The sequence below is a fragment of the Ursus americanus genome, chromosome 17, assembly GCF_024610735.1.
Source record: "Ursus americanus isolate L20-20 chromosome 17, mUrsAme1.1.p, whole genome shotgun sequence".
Lineage (NCBI taxonomy): Eukaryota > Metazoa > Chordata > Mammalia > Carnivora > Ursidae > Ursus > Ursus americanus.
In genome coordinates, this window is record NC_142143.1 from 38,751,668 (window position 1) to 38,774,129 (window position 22,462).

A 22,462-nucleotide genomic window follows, 5' to 3' on the forward strand; every position below is an offset into this window, starting at 1 on the left:
TGGGATTCCTACAGTGCACCTGTCAAAATTGTACTCAAGTTTTGTATTAATTCAGTGCTTTTCCAGGTAGAATGAAATACGGAAATTTCCTTCATTTCCCAAATTGTGAATGAAGAAACAAACGCATCAGTTTTAGATGATTGGCCCATTTTAACTAATGCCTCCCTCCCCCTACAACTGTTCTAATTCAAAAGTTTTCCTGTTTTAAAAATCAAAACCCTACTTATATCATCCAAATATACATTCTTATTACTGGGTTTGGAACTCAAGGTATTTTTTTTAAAGTCTAATTTTAAAAGGAGTTTTCTTTTTATAATCTCTATTAAAAAATTAAGTACCACCAAAAAATTATTCTGTTTTAACATAATCTTTTAGAGCTAAAAGTTTAATAGAGGACTCAGTAAAATATAAACAAAGAAACAATAAGTTGATTTAACTAAGGAATATCAACATTCTATATTAATTCTTACTTTATAATTAAGCATTTAGATATAAGTATTTAGTTTTCTAAAAATACTCACTGAGTAAATTTCACTAAAAAATATATCTTGGGGGCGCCTTGGTGGCTCTGTTGTTGGGCGTCTGCCTTCGGCTCAGGGCGTGGTCCCAGAGTCCTGGGATCGAGCCCCACATAAGGCTCCTCCGCTGGGAGCCTGCTTCTTCCTCTCCCACTCCCCCTGCCTGTGTTCCCTCTCTCGCTGGCTGTCTCTCCCTCTGTCAAATAAATAAATAAAAATCTTAAAAATATATATATCTATCTTGGGCCTTCAGTTTATTTATTTACTAAAAGCTACGTGGTCCTTTCTATAAGGTACATAAAATAAACATTTAACACATCCCTATTGATGGCACAGTAATAGTACAAGCAACATTTTAAGGCTTGACACTTTTGGTGCATGATTATTCCATTTTTCTCCATATATAGACACCACACCTTGTTGTCAATAAATAATTCCACTTTAATGGCAAAGTAATAATTTAGACAGATACAGGGTGCACATTTGCAAAAAAATATATGCAAGCTGGTTTACAAGCTAGAGGAACAATAAACTAATAGAAAATACATCATCCCGTTAAGTCCGTTGACACCAAGTACTTATTATCGGGGCTTTACAAAGACTACAAAACTTTTCAGATGATTTATTTCACTGTTTCTGCCTATTTACATGATATGTTACATCAAAAATGTACAAAATATAAAATGTATACAGACAAATGTTTCACAAACTAGTTTAAGTTGTAAACTAGGTGAACCTACTGGGATGTATTGCAGGAATTTGTGTTTATGATCATGTTTGGACTGTGTTTCTCAAAATGGCAGGGGAAGATTAGCAATTTCTTTTAGATCACATATCATACAAGGGCAATAGTCACTCATCCAGCTACACATACTGATGTTTTACGACAGCTCTGATCCATGTTTGAGGCTTCAAAGTCAGGGTGACAATTCTATGTGCATAAATTCAGTTCAGATTTCCCTTGGGGCAATAGCACCGTGTAGGACCGATCGACTTAGCGACACTCTGAAAATGGCACAGGTGTCTCGTGTTGTTATTGTTCTATAGCAACTGACCCATGGGTGGTCACAGAGAGTAGCACCAATTGCACATCCTGAAAGCAACACATCTTCCCGCGCCTAGAACAAGTCTACCCCATGGCCTAGCCCTTGGGTTCGGAAAACTCGAAACCCCGTCCTCTGTGCGTGGTGGTAACTTCTCCCATGATTCCAATCGGTTTTCATGCACGTTCTTTAAAGCCTGCCACAACAGACGCACTTTCGGACATTTTCACTTTTCCAAAAATGTATTGGCTTCATGTACAGTTTTGAAGCATGCTCACTCTAGCACTGATAGCTCCTGCATCGTCATAACAACTGTAAATACAGGACAAACACACCAGAGAATGACAGCTTTGAGGGTTTGCATTCTGTATTTGTTTGCAATGTACAGGAAATCTCAGCAAGTGAAACACCTCTTAACACCAACAGGATTAAAGTACAATTTGTGTGTGTGTGTGTGTGTGTTTGTTTCGATTTGTGCAAGATTTTTAGAATTATTATTTACAATACCTACCCAGTAGACTGTGCAAATCTAACCTTCTTTTACAGTATAAACGCTTCCTCTTCCACAGTGACTTCACTGCTTCAGTGTTTGTTAATGCTGAATTTCTCATGTACAGCGATAGCAATCAAAACAACATGCTCAAAACTAAGAGTAATAGTAAGAATCATAATAAAAAGAGCAGGGGAGGAAAAGCCAAATAGTTGTGCTCATGTCGCATCTAGTGCTTCCAGCTCTGCTGGGTTAAAATTCCAGATCTCCCTCCTTCTACCACTCTTTTGCCTAACTGGATGGAGGTTAGCCACATGTCTTCGCTTTGAAGTGACGGTCAAAGAGGGTTTCTGGGTTAACTTGAACATGTTGGAGGCGAGGCGATCTATTCCCAAGGTAAAAAAACCGGATTTTTCTCCTATCCAATTCTTCCAAAAAAAAAAAAAAAAACAAAACCCAAACCAAACCAAATAAACAAAAAAACCCCCAAACCAAAAAAACCAAAACAGATATCTAGAGATGAGGCTACTGTGTTAACTGGTGTTGCTTGGTTATAAATGAAAAGACAGTGGAGATTACCAATGGTTTAGGATTTAAACCAACTGTTAAACTGTCGTAGAAATCTGTTTTAAGGCAGTGAGACAGCACCATAGGAAATGTTCCTTCTTTCACTGAAAAGGCTCCAACGAAGAAAGCCCTAAGAAAGCCTTTTGTCAGTGTTGACTAATAATTGGTATAAAACTCTTGTTAAGGGAGTGGGCAGGTGGTTTAAAACAACGCTATAAAACCTGTGGTAAAAACAACCTTATAAAACCTGTGACTCATACACGAGAAAGTTGGCGGAGCTCATCGAGTGAACGTGGCAGTTAAGAATGACATTGGCACGTCTCCAGCTTGCCGTGGTCGTGTCTTCTGGCGGTCGCACAATTCCGCTCGTGCGGACAGAGGACCGGCCTCTTGGCTTCGTTTCGGAACGGGGTGAGCTCACAGCACAAACGCTGCTGGAGCCCTGTGACCAGCACCATGTGGCACAAAGGAGGCTGGACGGAGAAGCAGGGGCCCTGCTTGGGGGAGGAGGCCCCTCAGAGGAAACGAAAGGAAGGGACAAAGAAAGGGCTGCATTGTAAACTTTTAAAGAGGAAAAAACAGAAAGTCCAGGTTGGCTATCCCATGTGCCGTCTATTCAGTTGCCCTGTCCTTAGGGTCCTTTACAGTTGAGTAATGGAGCCGGACATCACTCCGCGGATATAAAAATGCCTAGAAATAAAATAAAGTTAAGCTTCCCTTGCAGTTGAGCATCTCGGCGGTTCAGACTTAGTTCTGCTGCCTCCTCGGAGACCACGACTCTGGGTCAGGGCCCTGGACAGGGTGCTTTCATACTGGCAGTGGCTTAGTGAAAATACCTTACTTTTGAAACCTTTTGAAAATGCATAGTCTTTTCCCCTAACTTCTTTCACCCTCTAGAGAGTAGATTCAAGAGATGAATCTAAAATGTCTTCGTGGTGGCTGGTGCTATCGCTGTCACAGCTTTGTGTGCCCGAGTAACTGGCTGCTTCTTGGAGTTTCATTAGCATATTCATCTGAAGAAAGAAAAAGAGACATCGTGTAGGCAGGGATGCAGCGAGCGAGCCAGCCCCGCAAACACCCGGCCCTGAGCCTCATCCCGGCCAAGCGAAACGGGGAAACAATTTCACATTTGTATTAGCTGCCTCCGGCGCCCATCCCGGTTCTCCCAACGTGGCTACACCACCAAACCCTACGGACAAAACAGGGCCTCTAGATAGCTCTTTTATTTGGGGTAGTGAATGAAGACCGCTCCAGCAGGGAGACTGGGAAAGAAAGTGTATCACAGCTGGACATCTGGGCTCGTTGCTGGAGAGCGCGCCAAGCTTCTCGCTTTTTGGCGGGGAGAAGCAGAAAGCATTGAATGGCAAGTGAAAGTCGTGAATGTTCCTACACACACAGACGCGCACGCAGGCGTGCGCACACTCCCTCGAGGGAAGGAGGGGATGGAGTGGAATGAAGCCAGCTGCTGTACACAAGCTCACCATCTGCTGGTTAGGGGCTGACCTCGAAGGAGGTGACTGAATGAAGCCGACCATGAGTGTTTGCAGAGGCCGAGGGAGAGAATCACTGTCAAGTTTCTGTTGCTGAGTTCCTGGCCAAAATATGATTGATATATCCCTGAAAACAAAAGCCACCTTCTGGAACAATAGCAGCTGTCTCGGGTTTCCCAGTTGATAGGACAATGGTAATGTTTGTTCCAAGAAAAGGGACATATGCATGAAGGCACCTGGGGAGAAAGACAGCTAGCGTTTCCATGTACTACAAAATAGAAGGCAGCCACCTTGCTCGGCTTTTGATAGCTCTGCAGATCCAATGTTAGAGAAAAACGAGCTTGTTTAAGAGCACATCGTGGATAAACTGTTCAATGATTTTAGAAAGCGCAGGAAAACTGGCACAGGTCTTCATGAAAGGAGTCAGACTTGTTTTCTTGTCAAGGGTTTCTAGAAGTTGTCCTAATCTTTATATTGTTTAATGCATAGTAATTTTATTATTTTATAAAGTAACCCAAGTTGTTCCTTTTTTTTTTTTCCCCAAGATAGAGAACTAGAGAATCTGATTCAATAAAAAAGAGAAATCTAAAAAAAGGATTCCTTAGGCATACGTTAGGCTCTGGACGCCTGTGTGCTTAGTGTAAAATGTGTGTGCAATAAATGCTTGTGAAATTGATAAACTGGTAATCACCAATTTTAGCAAGCATGCCTTTCTGACAAAGAGGCTACGGTGATAACATATTTTCAAGTCATTTTGATATTCTTCAGGACAACATTTTTCAACGTAATTGTTAGTCTAACTCTCTGAATTTATTAAATCAGCTACATACAGATATAAAATGAAAGTATTTAGTGACAACCTCTCAAACCCAAAAAGGCAAATGTCTCCATCACACGTACTTTCTCTCTCTCCCCGTCGCTCTCTGTCTCTCTCTGTCTCTCACCCATACACCCTTCCCCTCATGCACGTTCATATTGCCTCCCTCCTTTCTGAGGTCAGTTCCTCCATCATTAGTCACTGGCTGTATGTTCAAGCATTTGGGTGAAGATAATTTGTAAAACACAATTGTGTGTTGAGTGTCCTCCTGATTTACTAAGAGGAGAAATTGTAAATGAGGTCTGTTTAAAGGGTTATGATTCTAACCTCAGTCACAAATGTTTGAAATCACTTGAATGCTGAATATTGTAAAAGTTTTATGGTGTAACAGAAGTGTCATTAAAGTCTTAATCTTTGAAAATTGTGCCATATAGTAAATATGCTTTATTAGAATAAGTTTCAAGCCTTAGATTCATAATAAATGTATACACGGGATTTAATTTGCCTTTTCATAGTGTTGCTTTGTGCATTCAAGTCAAAGGGGATTTCAGGAGGGGGCAAAGGTACAAATATGATCCAATTGTCACTGGGATAGATCATTATTCTCTGCAAAAGATATCCCTCCTCTTCTCTCCTCTGCCTCCCCCGCGCCCATAGTCATAAATATAATGTCTATCTTTGGTCAACGTCTAACATGTTGGTCAGGTCTTTTTCACCCCTGCTATTACCAATCTGCTGGGCTCCCAGCCTCCATCCTTTGTTCTTTCATCTGTCTTCTCTTCTGTTATCCCAAGCAATCTTTATAACCTGCAAATCTAGCTCAGGTAAGTCCCCTGTCCAAACACCTTTCATAGCTCCTCATTATCTGTGTGATAAAGTTTTAATTTCCTACAAAGATAAACAAGCCTTGGCACAATCTAGCAATTGCAGGCTTCTGTAGCTCTAATTCTTCTTGCCCCTTTTGTTCTATCCCACCTATCTGCATATAGCATTTTTATTGATATTCATTTTTATTACATTGTTCTACATTTCACCTGCTGCTTCCTTAATTTTGGATGTCCTCCATCCAACCACATCGTGAACTTGTATTCTTTCTAGACCCAGCTCAAGAATCAATTCCTCTATGAAGCTTTCTCCTCATCACTTCCTCAATGGACTCATAACTTTATCTAACATGTGACTTTACCATTATTTTACTGTAATTTATATAGGCAGATGTCTCTCTCCACTAATGGACTATGAGCTTCTTGAGATCAGAAACGATATTTTATTTATATTTTTACTTATCTACCAGGCCTTAGCCCTGAGGACATACTTATTAATACTTGTTGAAAGAATGAATGAGTTTGTTGATGATGAATAAAATACTATGAGATGCACCAAAAACCTGTATCCTTGTTCATATCCAAAAACATATTTCTGACATTAAATAGTGGATTTTTTCCAAATATTTCTGAGATAGATTGGACTGCAAATATATTCTTACTTGATGCCAGTAATTATAGAACTATAACAAAATAAAAGCAGATAGAGAGAATATTTATTTTCTCATCAGAAGGTGCTTGATCCAAACATTTACTTTTAGATGGTAAGTCTTTTGCTTTTTAATGCGTCATAATCCTGTTTCTTAAGATGTTTAGTTGAGCAGTCATTTAAGAGTCAGATTTTTTAACCCCAATTTTCACTCAGCATGGGAGACTCTGGATCTCTTTTCCATAATAAAAGACAAGAACATTCAAAGCCAGGGAAGAGTGCCTATGGGTTTAGCTGATCAGGACTGTGGAAATTGGGAGGTTGAGGCCATCCCCTAAGGGTCCCTTGACAGTTTAATTCTCAAAACAAACTCTATAAAACCTCTCCTTACCTGGAACAGACACAGTATATCAACAACGCAAAGGCAAGCCTAGAGTTTATAAAATTCAGACGTAATAACCCATCCTTGTATCCTAAAGTTTATATTTACTCTGCTAAATATTAACCATTCTATCAGCAGTTAATTAGTATTTGCTCACAATTATGCTTCATCCAAACCAATTCCTCCGCCACTGTTGATTTCTAGCTATGTATGAACTAAAGCGCTCATTACCTGTTAGAAAAAGAAAAGTCCAGGCCCTTAAGGATTTTATGGTCTAGAGCAAAACTCCAATATAGGAAGTCCTATATAGGAGTTACTGGACTCTAAGCAGGCTTGTATGTACATTTCCATGACTCTATGGAACCCTTTGAAATAGTATGCAAAATTTTCTGGTGTGTGTGTGTGTGTGCCTTTTGCCATGGAAAACATCTTAAAAATCTATCAGCTTGTTCACATGGAACCCCCAAAATATTAAGACTGGTCAGCTGAGATGATAATGTATATATGTTGGGTTGTGGGTATAGGAATACATACAACTTTGCTCTTTCATTTTAAGAATATTCACCCAAGGAAAGAAGGCCAAAGGCAAAAGAGTTAAAAACTGAATACCTATATCAGAACAGCCCCAAATACTACCTAAGATAAATAGTATCTTTGATACAAATGACTAAATATTGATGACCACACACTGTGTCAAGATTATATTAGAAGAATCACACATCAGCTTCTTACCAGAGGATCCCCTTCTGTGTCACTTTGTGGAATGTGCTTTGAGGTTGTGGCTTCTTTAGTGGACAGACAGCCCTCATACCCAACATCTTCTGGTCGCAACTGAAGTAATGCTGGACCATCCTGAGGCAGAGATGCTGAGCTCCATGGGTATGTGTCAAGCACCCACTTTGAGGGGTCTTCCCAAGGTGCCCGTTTCCCATACATCTAAAAAAATGATCACATATTTAATACATATTAAATACATTTCTATTCAGTAAAACAGGTGACCACTAATTGAGTGATTCTTTTGCACATCCGGTTCTTATGGGACTTTCAAGGGGATTGTTTCCATATACTGTAAATACTTGTCTGTCCACATAACTCTCTTTAAACTTGAAGGAGAAATAAAACAAAGATGAACATCTGGGATAGATGGTCAGCATTTGGGAGAGAGTATGAAGGGGGTTTATTTTAAATGTATATAGAAATCTCTGCCCACATTTATCTTTATCACAGTTGAGAAGAAAAGTTCCAGTGATGGAGAATTGAAAAAAGCCATGCTAGACATGAAATAGAGTTCTCTACTAAGCTGCACTTTGCATAGATGCTAGTAAAATAAGAGACTTTTTCTCTGTCAACCTCACTCTACTGAAATTTTCTTTGAAAATAAAAATACTTTCTCTGCATTAATTTCCTCTAATAATCTCATTGCTTCCTGTAAAAACTCTTTTTAGATGTTATTTATAAGGCCAGTAATAGAAGAAGAGGAAAATGGGAAATGGAAGCATTAATGTTGTCAGGACTCAAATGGAACAAAGAATCAGTAAGAAAGAGATGATAAAGGCTAGTTAAAGTACTGGTAGTGGAGGAGAGGGGAGAAGATGAACATAAGACATGTTAAAAGTTTTTAAGCTGGAAACAAAATTGAAACCAAATTAGGAAGGGCATACTGCAGAGACAGAGGCAAAATGGACTTTGTAAAAACAAGTACAAGGCTGCAGGGGGACAGAAAGAAAAACTAAAATGAAGAGAAGAGGGCAGTAACATGGGCAAACTAGTTCTTTAATGTACCTCCTTCCTGCCTGGACCTGCTCCATTGAGGGCAATCCTGGTTACCAAGTGCATATTTGGTCCCAGAGAGCACATCATGAGGGGTCCTACATGGCTTATTGTGGTTCAGTGAGACAAAAGCAAAATGGTGGATACTGACACCACAAAAGGCACATGGACTGCCTTGGAGTTATCTTTTGAGTTTCTCCTGGAGGAACTGTATGAGGTTGTGTCAGCCTTGCCTTGAGAAAAAGAGAGAGAGAGAGAGAGAGAGAGAAAGCCAACAAGCCAGCCAGGTCCCGACATCTGTGTATTCCTTGGGAGATGATGGCAGGAGTAGCAATCACTAGATTTTTTTTGTATGGTTATTTTGTTTTGGAGCAGAAGTTTTCTCTCAGTTAAAAACCCACTTTATAGAGCTGTAAGACATAGCTTGCTATACAACTTAAGCTAATTGAAGGAAAATGTGTAATTCTTGGAAAGTAAATGTTACAAAAAGAACATGAAGGTCTAGAATCAACTGATGCCAGCCTTTTAAAGAATCATCAAGGACAGCAAAATTGGAGGTGACCAATAAAATGCTAAATAGGTCCAATTCTAAATTTCAGTGTAAAATAGATATTATAGAAAAGTAATTGAAGAAAGATTTAAATATTAAAATACTGTAAAATACTATAAAATTATAAAATATAAAATATTTAAATATTTAGAATACTATAAATTGCTTGTTGAGATTTCAATAAAGGTAGAATCATCAGACTAAAAATCAGAATCCATTGTATCACCAGTGTTTTTTTCCAACTAGAACATCTGGCAGAGAGTATTCCCTACATGGTTCCTCATCAAAGCATTTACTTGACAAGAGATTCTTCTATTCCTCTCCACTCAGATTTTCCTCTTTGCAATAAGGCTTTGTTTTTTCACCTCTTTCTCCAATTCAAGGTTCTTTGTTACCACTAGATCCGAGGGAATGGTTCAAAACACACATGATTCCTTTTCTTCCTTTTCTTACAGAAAACATATATGGACCACCCCAGGAATATCACCTGCCAATGGACTTCTGGCTGAGTTTATCCTTCAGCAGCAATGAGAACAGTCTACCCATCAAAGGGTTTTCCTTTCTAATCTCTCCGTGTGCTGGATTTCCCCCCTATACTCCCTACATCATGGTTGATTCAGCATTTGCGCTAATCCACTACTAAACATCTGGAGCCACAGCAAGAAACAAGACATTTTTATCCCTCTTCAAAAATAAAATTTTGAAATATCTCTCAGTTTTAGTTTGGGAAACTGGTATTACTCTAATGGTTATACTTTTGCCTAAATGGAAGCTGTATAAGATTATAATTCTCAGGATAATGTTTTATATGTAATATTGATTTAAATATTAAAAAAAAAACAATGCAGTTCTAAAAAATTAGACTTAAGGAAGCTAAGCATTGTTAGGTATTATTGTTTTTGAGTTTGTAAAATCTTCTTTTTCTGTATATTAGTTAACACAAATGAAATAAAGAGGATTTTATATATAAAGACTTGGATGATAGTTTATTAATCCTTAAACTGTATGAAGAGAACTTTCATTTAAATATTAGTTTTAAAAATTACGATTTCTGGAATATAAATGTTTACACAAATTTCTTTTTTGTATAAAATGATTGAAATTGAGAGACTTAACTCACATCTTAGCATAAGTTTCAGAGGAACCCAGAAAAGTGAATGTTATACTTAAAAAATAAAAACCTTTGGTATAGTCTTTTATTTTGTTGGAACCACACAACAACTGGGGCTAGATTGGCTCATACCCTTACAATATGAAATTGTATTTCTTAAATCTGGAATAAAACCAGTGGCTAAAATGCTCTAGGATCATTATCTCTGAACGTCCTCAGCACATCCCCATAATATTTATTCATCATGTTCCCCAGAACCATCATGATGGTTCTAATTACTGCCATTCTGTTCTACTAGGTGAAGAGAGTATGCCGGTCAAAGGAAGGCAAAGGAAGGAGTACAGATAACCAGTGCTTTTTTAAAGGGTAAAATACTTAATACAGTATTGCAGATGACAAAATGTGAAAAGCAAGAACTATATCTTAATTCTAGGAGCAGTTGTGATAATCAGAGATTATCTAAGCAAAAACATCCTAAACTTTGGCCGAGTTGCTAAGAAGTTGTTGAGAAGATTAGATTCTTTTACAGTAAGTTGGATGATTATACAGTAAACATCTTAAAGATTCAACCTTGAGTTTTACAATTCTACAATTTCATGAACTCTCAACTCCAATTTAAGGAGATAGTATTTTATGTTGAAGAAACAGAATTTTCTTATTAGTGATGTATTTTGACTTTTTCATTATGAGTGCAGAGAAACCTCCCATAGATTTAAAAAGTCAACCGCATTAGAATTTAGAGCACTCCCTCGAAATAGTAAAGGATCTTGCAACTGATACAAAGGGTTTCAAACAATGAACCATACTAAAAACAGGGAACCCGTAAGCAAAAACTACGTGTTCAAACGATATGATAAGGAACAAATGATCAAGGCCCATATTAACATGTCTGTCTGATATATAGAACTGTCAACTGACTGCTATGACCCATGCCAATGAGTTTGGCCTTAAATGGGTAGTTGTTGGAAAAAAGATTTTCTCCTTATCCTACATATTTATTCTCAGAACAGAATACACAAGTAAATAAAGTGTTACATACTAGTTGATCTTTAAAACTTTACCAGTATATTTATATAGTTCATGCCTTCCGTTTTCTGTATAAATAACCAGAGAAAAGACTGTTTTTTGCTTCAAAGAATGATTTTGCTTGTTTTTAAACAGTAGAGAAAATTGAGTACTATACCTGAAGACCTTCTCTCACTGCCTCCAGAATGTAAGGTACCAAAGAATAGTTCCAGAGATCCATGAACCACACTCTAGAACCTTCTACATCCATAGGGCAAGGAAGGAAAAGTCGGGGGCCTAAGAAGAAGCAAACTATTTTGAGAACCAATATATTTGACAACCTAAACACATAAATATTCAAGGCATCATTTTGGGGGAATTAATGTTTTGCACGATTCTTAAACAATTATAATCTTGACCAGCTCGATTATTATCAAAGCATGTTTTACTGAAGACTCAAACTCCAGAACTCTCCTTCCTTTTACCCTAAAATCTTAATCTAGAATATAACATATTTGGGTTAGGAGAAACCTTAAAGGTCATAATTCAGTCCAACTACCCCAGTAAACTGCCAAATATAAAATATGTCATTATTTACAGAGTGGGACTCAGCCTTAGTCTTCTGATCTCAAATGTAAAATTCTTCTTTTTCATTTACTTTGTATTTTTAGTGAGTGCATTTTTATAATCCATCACAATGGGAAAGACACTTTTTTATACATGCAATTTAAGAAGGATTAGAAAAATAAACATCTTTATGCCAACTAAAGAGAAGTAATTCAGTTTTGCCTTGATGAAAAATATGAAACACCTCAATTGTCCATAAAACACCTATCTTTAACTAGTATCTTATCTCACAACAATATTTGATGTGATCATTGGCTAACATTTATTTTTAGCATAAAAGAGGACTTTAAACAGATACAAGTTATTTCAAATGGTTATCTGATTTTTAAATATTTGTCTATATTAAACTCATGTGATTTCAGTCAAATCCTAGTAAACCATAATTGTCAGGCAAAATGAATCTAATCAGACATATAAAGCTTAGAAGAAGGCAAGCTTTCAGAAGGAAAAAAGAAAACTTGAATCTCTGGAAGCCTGAAAAAAATTAGCTTTACTTGTTATTTTCTAGCATCCAATCTGGCCATCTTTACCATGTACTCTTAGTTCCTGGAAAATGGCATATTGCAGTTTTGGAACTCACCAATGGTAACATCAGAAGAACTGTGTGTTTCCAAAAAACTGTTGAGATGATGCCACGTCTTAGGAATCCAATCTATAATTTTGACTAAGTCATTATTGCGTATATTCTTTTCAATCTCTATCTCTATCAGTTTCCTTCGAAGATATCTGCCTAAAAAGCCTTTCACTGGTTCTGTGTGGTTTGCGCATAGCACCCACCTACAAAAAGACAGAAAAAAAAAATCAGAAATCTTTAAATAAATTAATTTTTAAGTCCCCAGTATTCTCTTTCTAGTATAAATGAAGAATGTTCCTATGTCAATTGGTGGCTCATTTTAATGATCAAAGGGGTTATGGGGCGCCTGGGTGGCACAGCGGTTAACCATCTGCCTTCGGCTCAGGGCGTGATCCTGGCGTTATGGGATCGAGCCCCACATCAGGCTCCTCTGCTATGAGCCTGCTTCTTCCTCTCCCACTCCCCCTGCTTGTGTTCCCTCTTTTGCTGGCTGTCTCTATCTCTGTCAAATAAATAAATAAAATCTTTAAAAAAAAATGATCAAAGTGGTTAGCATTAGAGGTAAACAAAGAACTTTTTAAGCTGAAGCGAAGCTCATGTGCGTCAGAAGGGAGTGGGAGTGTACACGCTGAGTACCCTTCTGTAGGAGAATCACAAATCCTGAAATAGGAAATCTCTTCACATTCCTCACACTTTGAAGAAAAGTGCTCTACTTTAGCTGGTGACATAGTGAGCAGAGCAGGACAAACACTTCCTTCCCTTCATTTCCTTTCTTTTTTCTTTCTTTCTTTTCTTTCTTTTCTTTCTTTCTTTCTTTCTTTCTTTCTTTCTTTCTTTCTTTCTTTCTTTCTTTCTTTCTTTCTTTAAGAAACACTTCTGATTACAGGATGAGGATTACGAAATGTCTGCTTGAGAGAGTGTCAGAAGAAATGAGAATTATTTTCACACCACAGGTCACCACTGGCAGGATTTGTCAAGGTACAAATGGAAAACCACTAACCAAAAGCAAACAGAAAGAGACAATACAACAAAACAAAACAAAACATTCAATTTATCTTTACCTGAAATTGTGATGCAGCTCTAGATTTGGTGATGAAGAAACTCCCTGATTCATTGTTCCAATGATATATGGACTGGAAAATAAAATAAAATATGTAGACATGCTGATGGTAAAAGAGATTAGACTATTAAAATTGCCTTAAAAAACAATGTACATAAATATGGATTATTCCATTTTAACCTTAGGCTTTAAAAGGGTAATTTTGTAATGTTAGGTTGAAAAATGACAAAGGTCATTGAGCTGGAAATTCAGATTTGGGGCTCTAATTTCAGCTCTGGCATCCTAGGAGAATCATTTCACCTTTCTGAGCCTGAGTTTACTTATCTATAAAATAAAAAGGTTAGATAGACTAATCACAGTAATCTCATTTCACTCTAATATCTTATGACTCTTATGATTATAATCAAATTCATTAATTTTTCCTCTTTTATTATTTCACAGATATTTTAAAGTTTCTTCATAACATGAGAAAATTTGTACTTTTGATTCAATGCCAATTTTATGATGATCTACTTTTAACATTTAAAAAAAATCTCTAGCAGAGATTAATTGGGATATTGCACCATTAAAACTAATATTTAGGTTGCTCTTCTATGTCCTTGCTTTAGAGGCCATACTCTAGTGAATCTTTAGTAGGTTTTCAGATTTTTTTATACCCCACTTCAACCTTTACTTTCACTGTAAATAGTTAAAAATTAGACTCACTAATGGAGAGAGATAATCTGAATGCATTACATTTATCTTTATAAGAAGATTGAAGTTAAACTTCGATATGGAGCAAAAATGAAACCAGAGCTCTAGAGCTCATTTTAATTCTTAATTTCCTTGATCCAAACATCCTGTCATTGACATTGGTCTCCCAGACCTTCCACATATCTGTAGAAGCTAACGCCAATAAGTCGATCATGTTTCCATAAAAATTGCCTGGGACATAATTGTTGAATGAATAAATAAATGTTTGAAGAGATGTACAGGGATTTTTTTTGGAAATATGTTATAATATTAATGAAGGTTTCTCAAATTAATGGCATCCACCATTGGTTTTAAAAGGTATAAAGACATAAGAAACAAATCTGATCATTTTTTCATATTTCATCACTCAAAATATTTCATAAGCATACCATTTGTTGTATTTACAGTTGAGAAAACCATTGAAGATATCACTCAAAGAGCCCACATGATGAAGATTATCAAGAATTATTACAACAGGGAGTTCTACACCATTATTATCAGCACTGCACTGTTCAGCCAGGTTAGCTAGATACTGTTGCAACTCCTTGAAAAAAATAAAGAAAACAAATACATCAATGATAAATTTATATCAGTGGCAAGCAATTCATAGTTTAGGAATAGCACAATTTGTCTGCCATCCAGTACCTTTGAATAAAACCCATAGGTCATTCTGCTGATATAAAACAAAGCAAAAAAATATATAATACAGAGAGGATATATTTTTTCAGGAAAAGAGCAAAGAGAAAAGCCAGCACAGAACATCGGCAGCAAATATAAAATTGTGAAAAGAAAAGCATGTTTCTCAGTTGTCATCTCCCCTTAAAAAAAGAAAAAAAAAGGGGGGGAATGAGTTCTGGATACAAGCTCTTATAAAAAAACCATAAATACTGAGACTTCATTCTTGCTTTTGGTATTACAATGATAAAAGTGGATTTTAGCAAACCTTGTAAGTCCAAAATGGCACACCTAAGTTTCCACTAATATTTTAAATGTTTTAATTCTAATTCATTTCAATAGGGTGCATGAAACCATAGCCCCAGGACTTGGACAGAAGTGTGGTTATTTACTTATTTATAATCTGCATGCCACTTCTGTGATTTTTAACAAAGACAAAATTTGTTATATTTTCCTGGGTCACTTGACATTAGCATTCAGCATTTCTTGAGCTTCTTGAGGTTTTTTTTTACAGGTATTATTCCTTTCTAATAGCTTTTAGTCTAAATATGATAACCAGTTCGCTGATTGACTGCTCTCACAGATGGGTAGGCCAGGCACATAATTAGGTTTCTTAAAATTATCCTAATCAGTAAGAGAATTTCCATAATATTTGCATATTTACAATGACATTTTCAATTTGTAGATCTTGCTCAGGGTTAAAAAACAATTCCATGATTCCAATTTCTGGAAACCAGGTGAACACTTGAATCAATCACCCTAGAGGCCACCTCCCTCTGTCTGTAATACGACTTTTAGAACTAAAAGCAAAAAAGGATAAAAAACAGTGGTCAGGATTTTGAGGCACTTAGTAATATATTCATTTAAGTTCAGATATAAAATTTATTAGAAAACTAATGCACTGAGCCAATCACATTGAAAAAATATAGCCTAAATCAGAGAATACAGAAAAATATGTTTACACTAATGAATAGTGTGGAGAATTTCACTTATCTTAAAAGACAAAAATGGAATTTATAACAATAATCTACCCATATTAAGTCATTCATTCATTTATAAAACATTGACTGCCTATCTTCTACATTCGTAATGCTAGACAATCCCCTGAGGTATACAAAAATAATGAAGCATCATTCAAGTTAGTAAGTTTAACATTAATTATGACATGAATCAAGTACTTTTCTGGGCATAGGGGTTAAAAACTCTTCCTTGTAGGCTTTAAGATGGTCACATTAAGTATTAAAATTTAGATATGATAAATCATTTTAATACAATGTCATAGTATATTAGGAGCTGTGAGAGGTCAGGGGAGGAGATTTTGCCTAGTGGTAAGTATCAAGGAAAGCTTTCTAGAGAAGGAAATGTTGGAGCTTGGGAGGGTGATAGGTACATACATAACTAGTAAATGTACAAAATGCAATGTAAAATATCCCATGAGACAGGTTGAAGGAGAGATGTGTTCCGTAGGAGGAAGAAGGATTAATTCCAACTGGGGGAACCTGATGGACTTATCTCAAGGTGGAATTTGAGATGAATTCTGAATAATGAGTAGAATTCCAAATGATAAGTATGCAGTTATTTATGCTTTCAGAACACCTTAACAAGCACTTATTATGTTCCAGGTACTCTTGGCACTAAGGATTCAGAGATTACTTCTCCATTCCAGGAATTTAGAGTTGATAAGCAGAAAGGCAAGTCGACAAGTAAATCACAGAAACAGTGTGGTAAGTGAAATGCACAAAACACTAGAGGGAAATTTAAGAGAGGTACCTAATCCAGACTTGTTGTTCAGAGAACAGGGTACGTGGGGACAAACTATGAACTACGAATAATAAAGAGTGAAAGAAAGCTAGAAGGTATGAGTGTGTGATGTGCTTGGCAAAATAATAAGTGCTCTGTTGTTACAAGAGAAATTGCACATGGTAGTGGTGCTTGCAATGAAAAAGAAAATAGACTTCGAATCCATGCAGAAAAATTTGGATCTTTCTATATAAACAAATGTGAACCACTGACATGTTTTTTTTTTCAGTAGGGAAAGAACAATTTATTTATCGAAGGAAACATAAATATGAAGGAGATAATGATTAATTAGAAATGGAAAAAGCATTCAAGAAGCTTATTGCCCAGAATAGTGGGTTACGTGTGTGTGTGTGTATAAAAAAACCAAACTGTAATTCACAGTAAAAAAAAAAAAAAAAAAAAAAGCAATGTATCTGGTATGCCTGGGTGGCTCAGTGGGTTAAGGGTCTGCCTTCGGCTCAGGTAGTGATTCTAGGGTCCTGGGATGGAGTCCCGCATCAGGGTCCTTGCTCAGCTGGGAGCCTGCTTCTCCCTCTCCCTCTGCCGCACACTCTCTCTTAACAAATAAATAAATAAAATCCTAAAAAAAATAATGTTATCAAAAAAGCATACACCAAAGATTTTGTTCAGAGTGTGCAAACCTTACTTGTACTGCTGGGAAAGACTTTCTGGTGGTAGTGTTATTTGTTATTAACCTTTTATTTTTAGGATTAGGTAACATTTTGATGCTTAAAAATGGAAGAAGAGCTTTCCAAATAGAGGGAAAAGAATAATCAAAGGCAGAAACACAAAAAAATGTGGTAGGAAAGAAAGTAGTAGTATATGTTTTGTGAATATAAATAATGTTAAATTGGAAAGAAATGTTTGCAACCTGGAATGATTTGGAAGGTTACTGGACTTTTCTTGTTGGCAACAAAGAAACACTGAATGTTCTGTCTGGGATTCTGAGTAATGTAGTCAGAATCATGATTTCAAAGTGTGGTAAGTATATTGGAGAGGAGGAAGAGAAACCAGTCAAGAAAATAACAAAACTGTTGAAGCCAAGAGACACTGTGGGACTCAATAGGGATGGCAGAGGTGTGGGAAGATTTTGACTTAGTACGGAAAGCAATGGAAAATCATTTCAGGATTTAACGCAGTCAGACTTTAATAATGAAAAGATACTCTATTTTCCATAAGGTGAGGGGATAAATCAGAAAGAGAGAGAAGGAAGATTTAACAAAAGTTGTGAATCAAGCAGTTAGAAAACAGTTGCTGTCACCCAAGTGATAGTGTTAATTTGGGTAGGAGGGTGGTGGTAGCGGAGATGGATGGAAGAAGATGGATTGGATATTTTTTCAGAGTTGAAACTGGGTTTTCTAAACATGTGTACTTAGCATGCTAACAGAAACATATGTGTATGCTAAAGCAAAGGCCTACTACTCAGGAGAGTGGGCATGGCTAACAGTGTCCGATTGGAGTCAATACAAACTGAAATCAGGGGCGTCATCCAGGTGAGAACAGAAGTGAGAGAGAACAGAATGTTGGGTCATATTTTCGTTTACCAGCAGGTGAAGGAAAAACAGTCACTGAAGAGACTGAGAAGGAGCTTGCTGGAGGGTAAGAAGAAAACAGAATGATACTCATGAAAATTAGAGGAATTTCTAGAAAGGGAAGATTACCTATAGCAATTTGCTATACATAAAGCAGTATTGTTTTAAAAAAGAGAGAGAAAATAAGCAAAGGGCATTGAACTTGGTAATTAAGACATAACTGAGTGATTTTAGTTTTTTGGGGGTTTTTTGTTGTTGTTGTTTTTTTAATATTTTATTTGTTTATTTGTGAGACAGAGAGAGCACAAGCTGGGAGAGGGGCAGGCAGAGGGAAAAGCAGACTTCCTGCTGAGCAAGGAGCCGGATGCAGGACTCAATCCCAGGACCCTGGGATCATGACCTGAGCCGAAGGCAGAAGTTTAACCAGTTGAGCCACCAGCCATCCGCACTGAGTGATTTTGGAAAAGTAGGGCCATTAGATTCTATTATGATTCTCTCTTGTCTTGAGAAGGGTAATAGACCTCTTTGGGAATCTAATGAAAGCTATGGACCAGTTGCAAGTGGAAATAGGCATACACAAAAAATTTCGTCATATAACTTAAGAGTTTTTCTCAGACCCCTTTGAAATCACTTTATACTCCCCACTGTAGCTTAATTGGGGTTAAATATTAAATTGAAGTGCTGATGCATTAGCATTAAAAGTTTCATGCCCAATATCTAATTAGGCAAAAGAAAACAGGTATATCTACCAGATGGACATTGATAATGAGATGAATCCCATACTTTGAAAACATACAGAGAACTACAAAAGCTGTTGATCACTGCCTTCTCTGGTTTTGACTCTAGACACATCAAAAATGAATCTGCCAAGACCAGTTTTCTGATCTTTTCCTACCTAACATTCCAAGTGTTTTCAGCTGGCCACATATTATTTACTAAATCCATCTCTAGCCTTCTGGGCCTGCTGTATCAAATGTCACAAAGTGTAATTGTTTATGTGTACCGCTCTCGATCAAAATATTCCAGCTGGCGGCTTGAGGGAGGGCTTGAAGAGCAGGAAGAGGGACAGAATATAAAATGCAGAGGTGCCACACATGAAAAGATTTTTTTCATTTGATGGTTTTATTGCTCGATCTTTTTTGCATCAGTAAGTGCTTTTTCGGCTTTGTCTCTTCGGTGCTATCTGTGGCACAGCATAACGCACGTCAGCCATTACACAGCTTCAGTTTTTAGGGACGGGATTTATTATTATTTCATGCCTCGTTCGCCCTTTACTTGAGTAAACCTGCACTGCTAGCAGCTGTCCCTCAGACAATCTCAACTAGTCATCCCTACTCCTTTATACGATTCTCACTTACCTCCCGCCTCACATAAAAGCAAAGGAAAGCAAACAAACAAAACCCCCTCTGGATTCTCTGACAATTTGGCAAGATTTGGCTAAATTCTCTAGCAAGTACTGTATCCAGCATTACGGACAGCTCGTTCATATCTTACAAACAGAAAGAAACAATACATGTCTGTTTAGTTGTATTTTGTGCTTTCTTGGCGCCGAATGCCACATGATTTGTCCAGGGAGTTTTCCTATTACTGCTCCCTAGCATCATTAATTCTGTTCCAACGCTCTTGGCAATGCTTCTATTTTTCTTTATTGTTGTAATAACAACATTAAGCTGACCTATTAATGACACAAGTAATTTTATTCAGAAAAAGAAGAAAATAAGAGCATTGATAATATTTGGTCACAATTTTTTAAAAAAGATTTATATAATATTATTGATTAAGAACATCTCCAAACACTAAACAGTTTTTTTTTTTAACTGAGATAAAAAGAACCTATTTATAACAATAGATTTGGGGGTGAGGCAAATTTTATAAGTGTAAGTGATTATATAAGTGTAAATTTTATTAGTGTAAATTAACCAACTGTATTATACCACATTAAACTACATCCTAATGAAACCCAAATCACTCTGTTTTATTCAAAACTTGATTTTAAGTGATCCCCAACTTTGTCAAAACGGCATGGTTTCCTGTAACAAATCTATTCTTCTTCTTTTACCAACCACTTGTTTTTTTCATAAGGAAGTCACTTCTAAAGAGTTCCATCATACCAACATTGGGGGAAATCCAAGTAACACACTGAGGATGGCTGAGGCACCTAATCCTCTCATCGTTCTGGCTGAGAAGAAAACGAATGGTGGTAAAAACACTTCTTAAATAACATTCTGAGGAGACGCAGCATTCACAGGAGGCATTGAACACATAGGCTGAAGCAAACAAATGGCTATGCTCTTCATATTTCTGCTTAGGGAAGAGGCACATATTTGGCCTTAGGTTATGTGTCTCTATTCCGTTGAAATGAGAATGGGTGGTTCAACAACAGTTTGAATGGGGCTGAGTGCCAACAAAATACTTGGAATTCATGTGCTATACTTATTTAACTTTAAGAGATCCCAGCATGTTTCATGTACATCATTGTTCTTGAAAACTGCATATAAGACAGTGTTGAACAAAGTTTGGAGAGTGATGTCTGCACAGGTCTGTATTTGTGAAAGCAATCTTTATTGAAAGCCATTATGCATTAATTATATATCTCTCTCTCTCCTCCTCACTCTCTCTCTCTCTCTCACACACACACATACACATACTCTTAGCTCTTACCATGCCCCTACGACATTTCCCATATTACAGGTGGGAAAACCAAGGCAAAGGAAATTCAGCAGTCTGCCTTAGATTCCACTGTTGGTCAGTGACAGGCACTTAATCAACTACTCCATTAAGAACATTTTTTATTGAGAAATAATTGACATATATCACTGCATTAATTTAAAGTGAATAGCATGATGATTTGATTTACACATATTGTGAAACTATTACCAAACAATAGGTTCGGCTGACATCCATCTTCTCATATAGATCCAATAAAAAAGAAAAGAAAGAAGAAAAAAGGACAAAAACTTTCTTGTCATGGGAACTCCTAGTATTTACTCCTTCAGCAACGTTCCTATACATCATAGGGCAGTGTTAGCTATGGTCATCCATGTTGTATATTATATTCCGAGTACTTACTCATCCTGTAACTGGAGGTTTGTACCTTTTAACCATTTTCTTACAATTCCCGTCCTCCCAACCTCTTCCTCAGGTAGTTTTTTTGTTTGATCGTTTGTTTGTTTTGAGATTCCACATATAAGTGAAATGATACAGTATTTGTCTTTCTCTGACTTATTTCACTTAGCATAATACCTTCAAAGTCTATCCATTTTGTAGCAAATGATAGGATTTCCTCATTTTTTAATGGCTGGATAATATTCCATTGCGTGTGTATGCATACACATATGCACATATATGTGCATATGTGCATGTGTGTATGTATACACATACCCCAATTTCTTTATCCATTCATCCATTCAGGACACTTAAGTTGTTTCCATGTCTTAGCTATTATAAATAATACTACTATGAATGCAGGTGCAGATATTTTTTTGAATTGGTGTTTTCATTTCCTTTGGGTACATTCTCCAAAGTGAAATTGCTGGATCATATGGCAGTACTATTTTTAATTTTTTGACGATCCTTCATACTGTTTTCCATAGTGACTATATCAATTAGCAATCCCATCAACAGTGTCCAAGGGTCCCCTTTTCTCTACATCCATACTAGCATTTGTCATCTCTTGTCTTTTTGATGATGGCCATTCTAACAGGCATGAGGTGACATCTCATTGTGGTTCTAATTTGCATTTCCCTAATGACTAGTGACGTTGAGCATCTTTTCATGTGTCTGTTGACCTTTTGTATATCTTCTTTAGAGAATGTCTATTCAAGTCCGTTGTCCATTTTTTAATTGGGTCATATGTTTTCTTGCTATTGAGTGGTATGAGTTTTTTCTATATTTAGGATATTAACCCCTTCACAGATATGTATGGGTTTGTAAATATTTTCTCCTATTCTATATGTTGTCTTTTCACTTTGTTGATGGTTTCTTTTGTTGTGCAGAAGTTTTTAGCTTGATGCATTCCCACTTGTTTATCTTTTATTTTGTTGCTTGTACTTTGTGTCATATTCAAAAATCATTACCAAGACCCATATCAAGGAGCTTTATTTCTATGTTTTCTTCTAGGAGTTCATGGTTTCAGGTCTTACATTTAAGCCTTTAATCCACTGCAAGTTAATTTTTGTGAGTAATGTAAATATGTGTCCAGTTTTATTCTTTTGCATGTGAATATCCAATTATTCCAGCATCATTT

The 22,462-nt window shown here is 36.7% G+C and overlaps 1 protein-coding gene across 6 annotated transcripts in view; it reads right to left on the bottom strand.

The window, feature by feature from the left end:
• Positions 1 to 941: 941 nt before the first annotated feature.
• The window catches only part of NAV3 (neuron navigator 3), a 797,711-nt gene continuing 776,190 nt past the window's right edge, over positions 942 to 22,462 (bottom strand). For all 6 annotated transcript variants that reach the window (XM_087868917.1, XM_045779499.2, XM_087868918.1 and 3 more), the window contains 6 exons: positions 14,599 to 14,753; positions 13,479 to 13,550; positions 12,424 to 12,620; positions 11,395 to 11,513; positions 7,513 to 7,716; positions 942 to 3,631 (listed from right to left, as the gene is read on the bottom strand). In XM_087868917.1, coding sequence (XP_087725043.1) covers positions 3,512 to 3,631; positions 7,513 to 7,716; positions 11,395 to 11,513; positions 12,424 to 12,620; positions 13,479 to 13,550; positions 14,599 to 14,753 — 867 coding nt within the window. In that variant the 3' untranslated portion in view covers positions 942 to 3,511. The remainder of the gene's footprint in view (positions 3,632 to 7,512; positions 7,717 to 11,394; positions 11,514 to 12,423; positions 12,621 to 13,478; positions 13,551 to 14,598; positions 14,754 to 22,462) is intronic.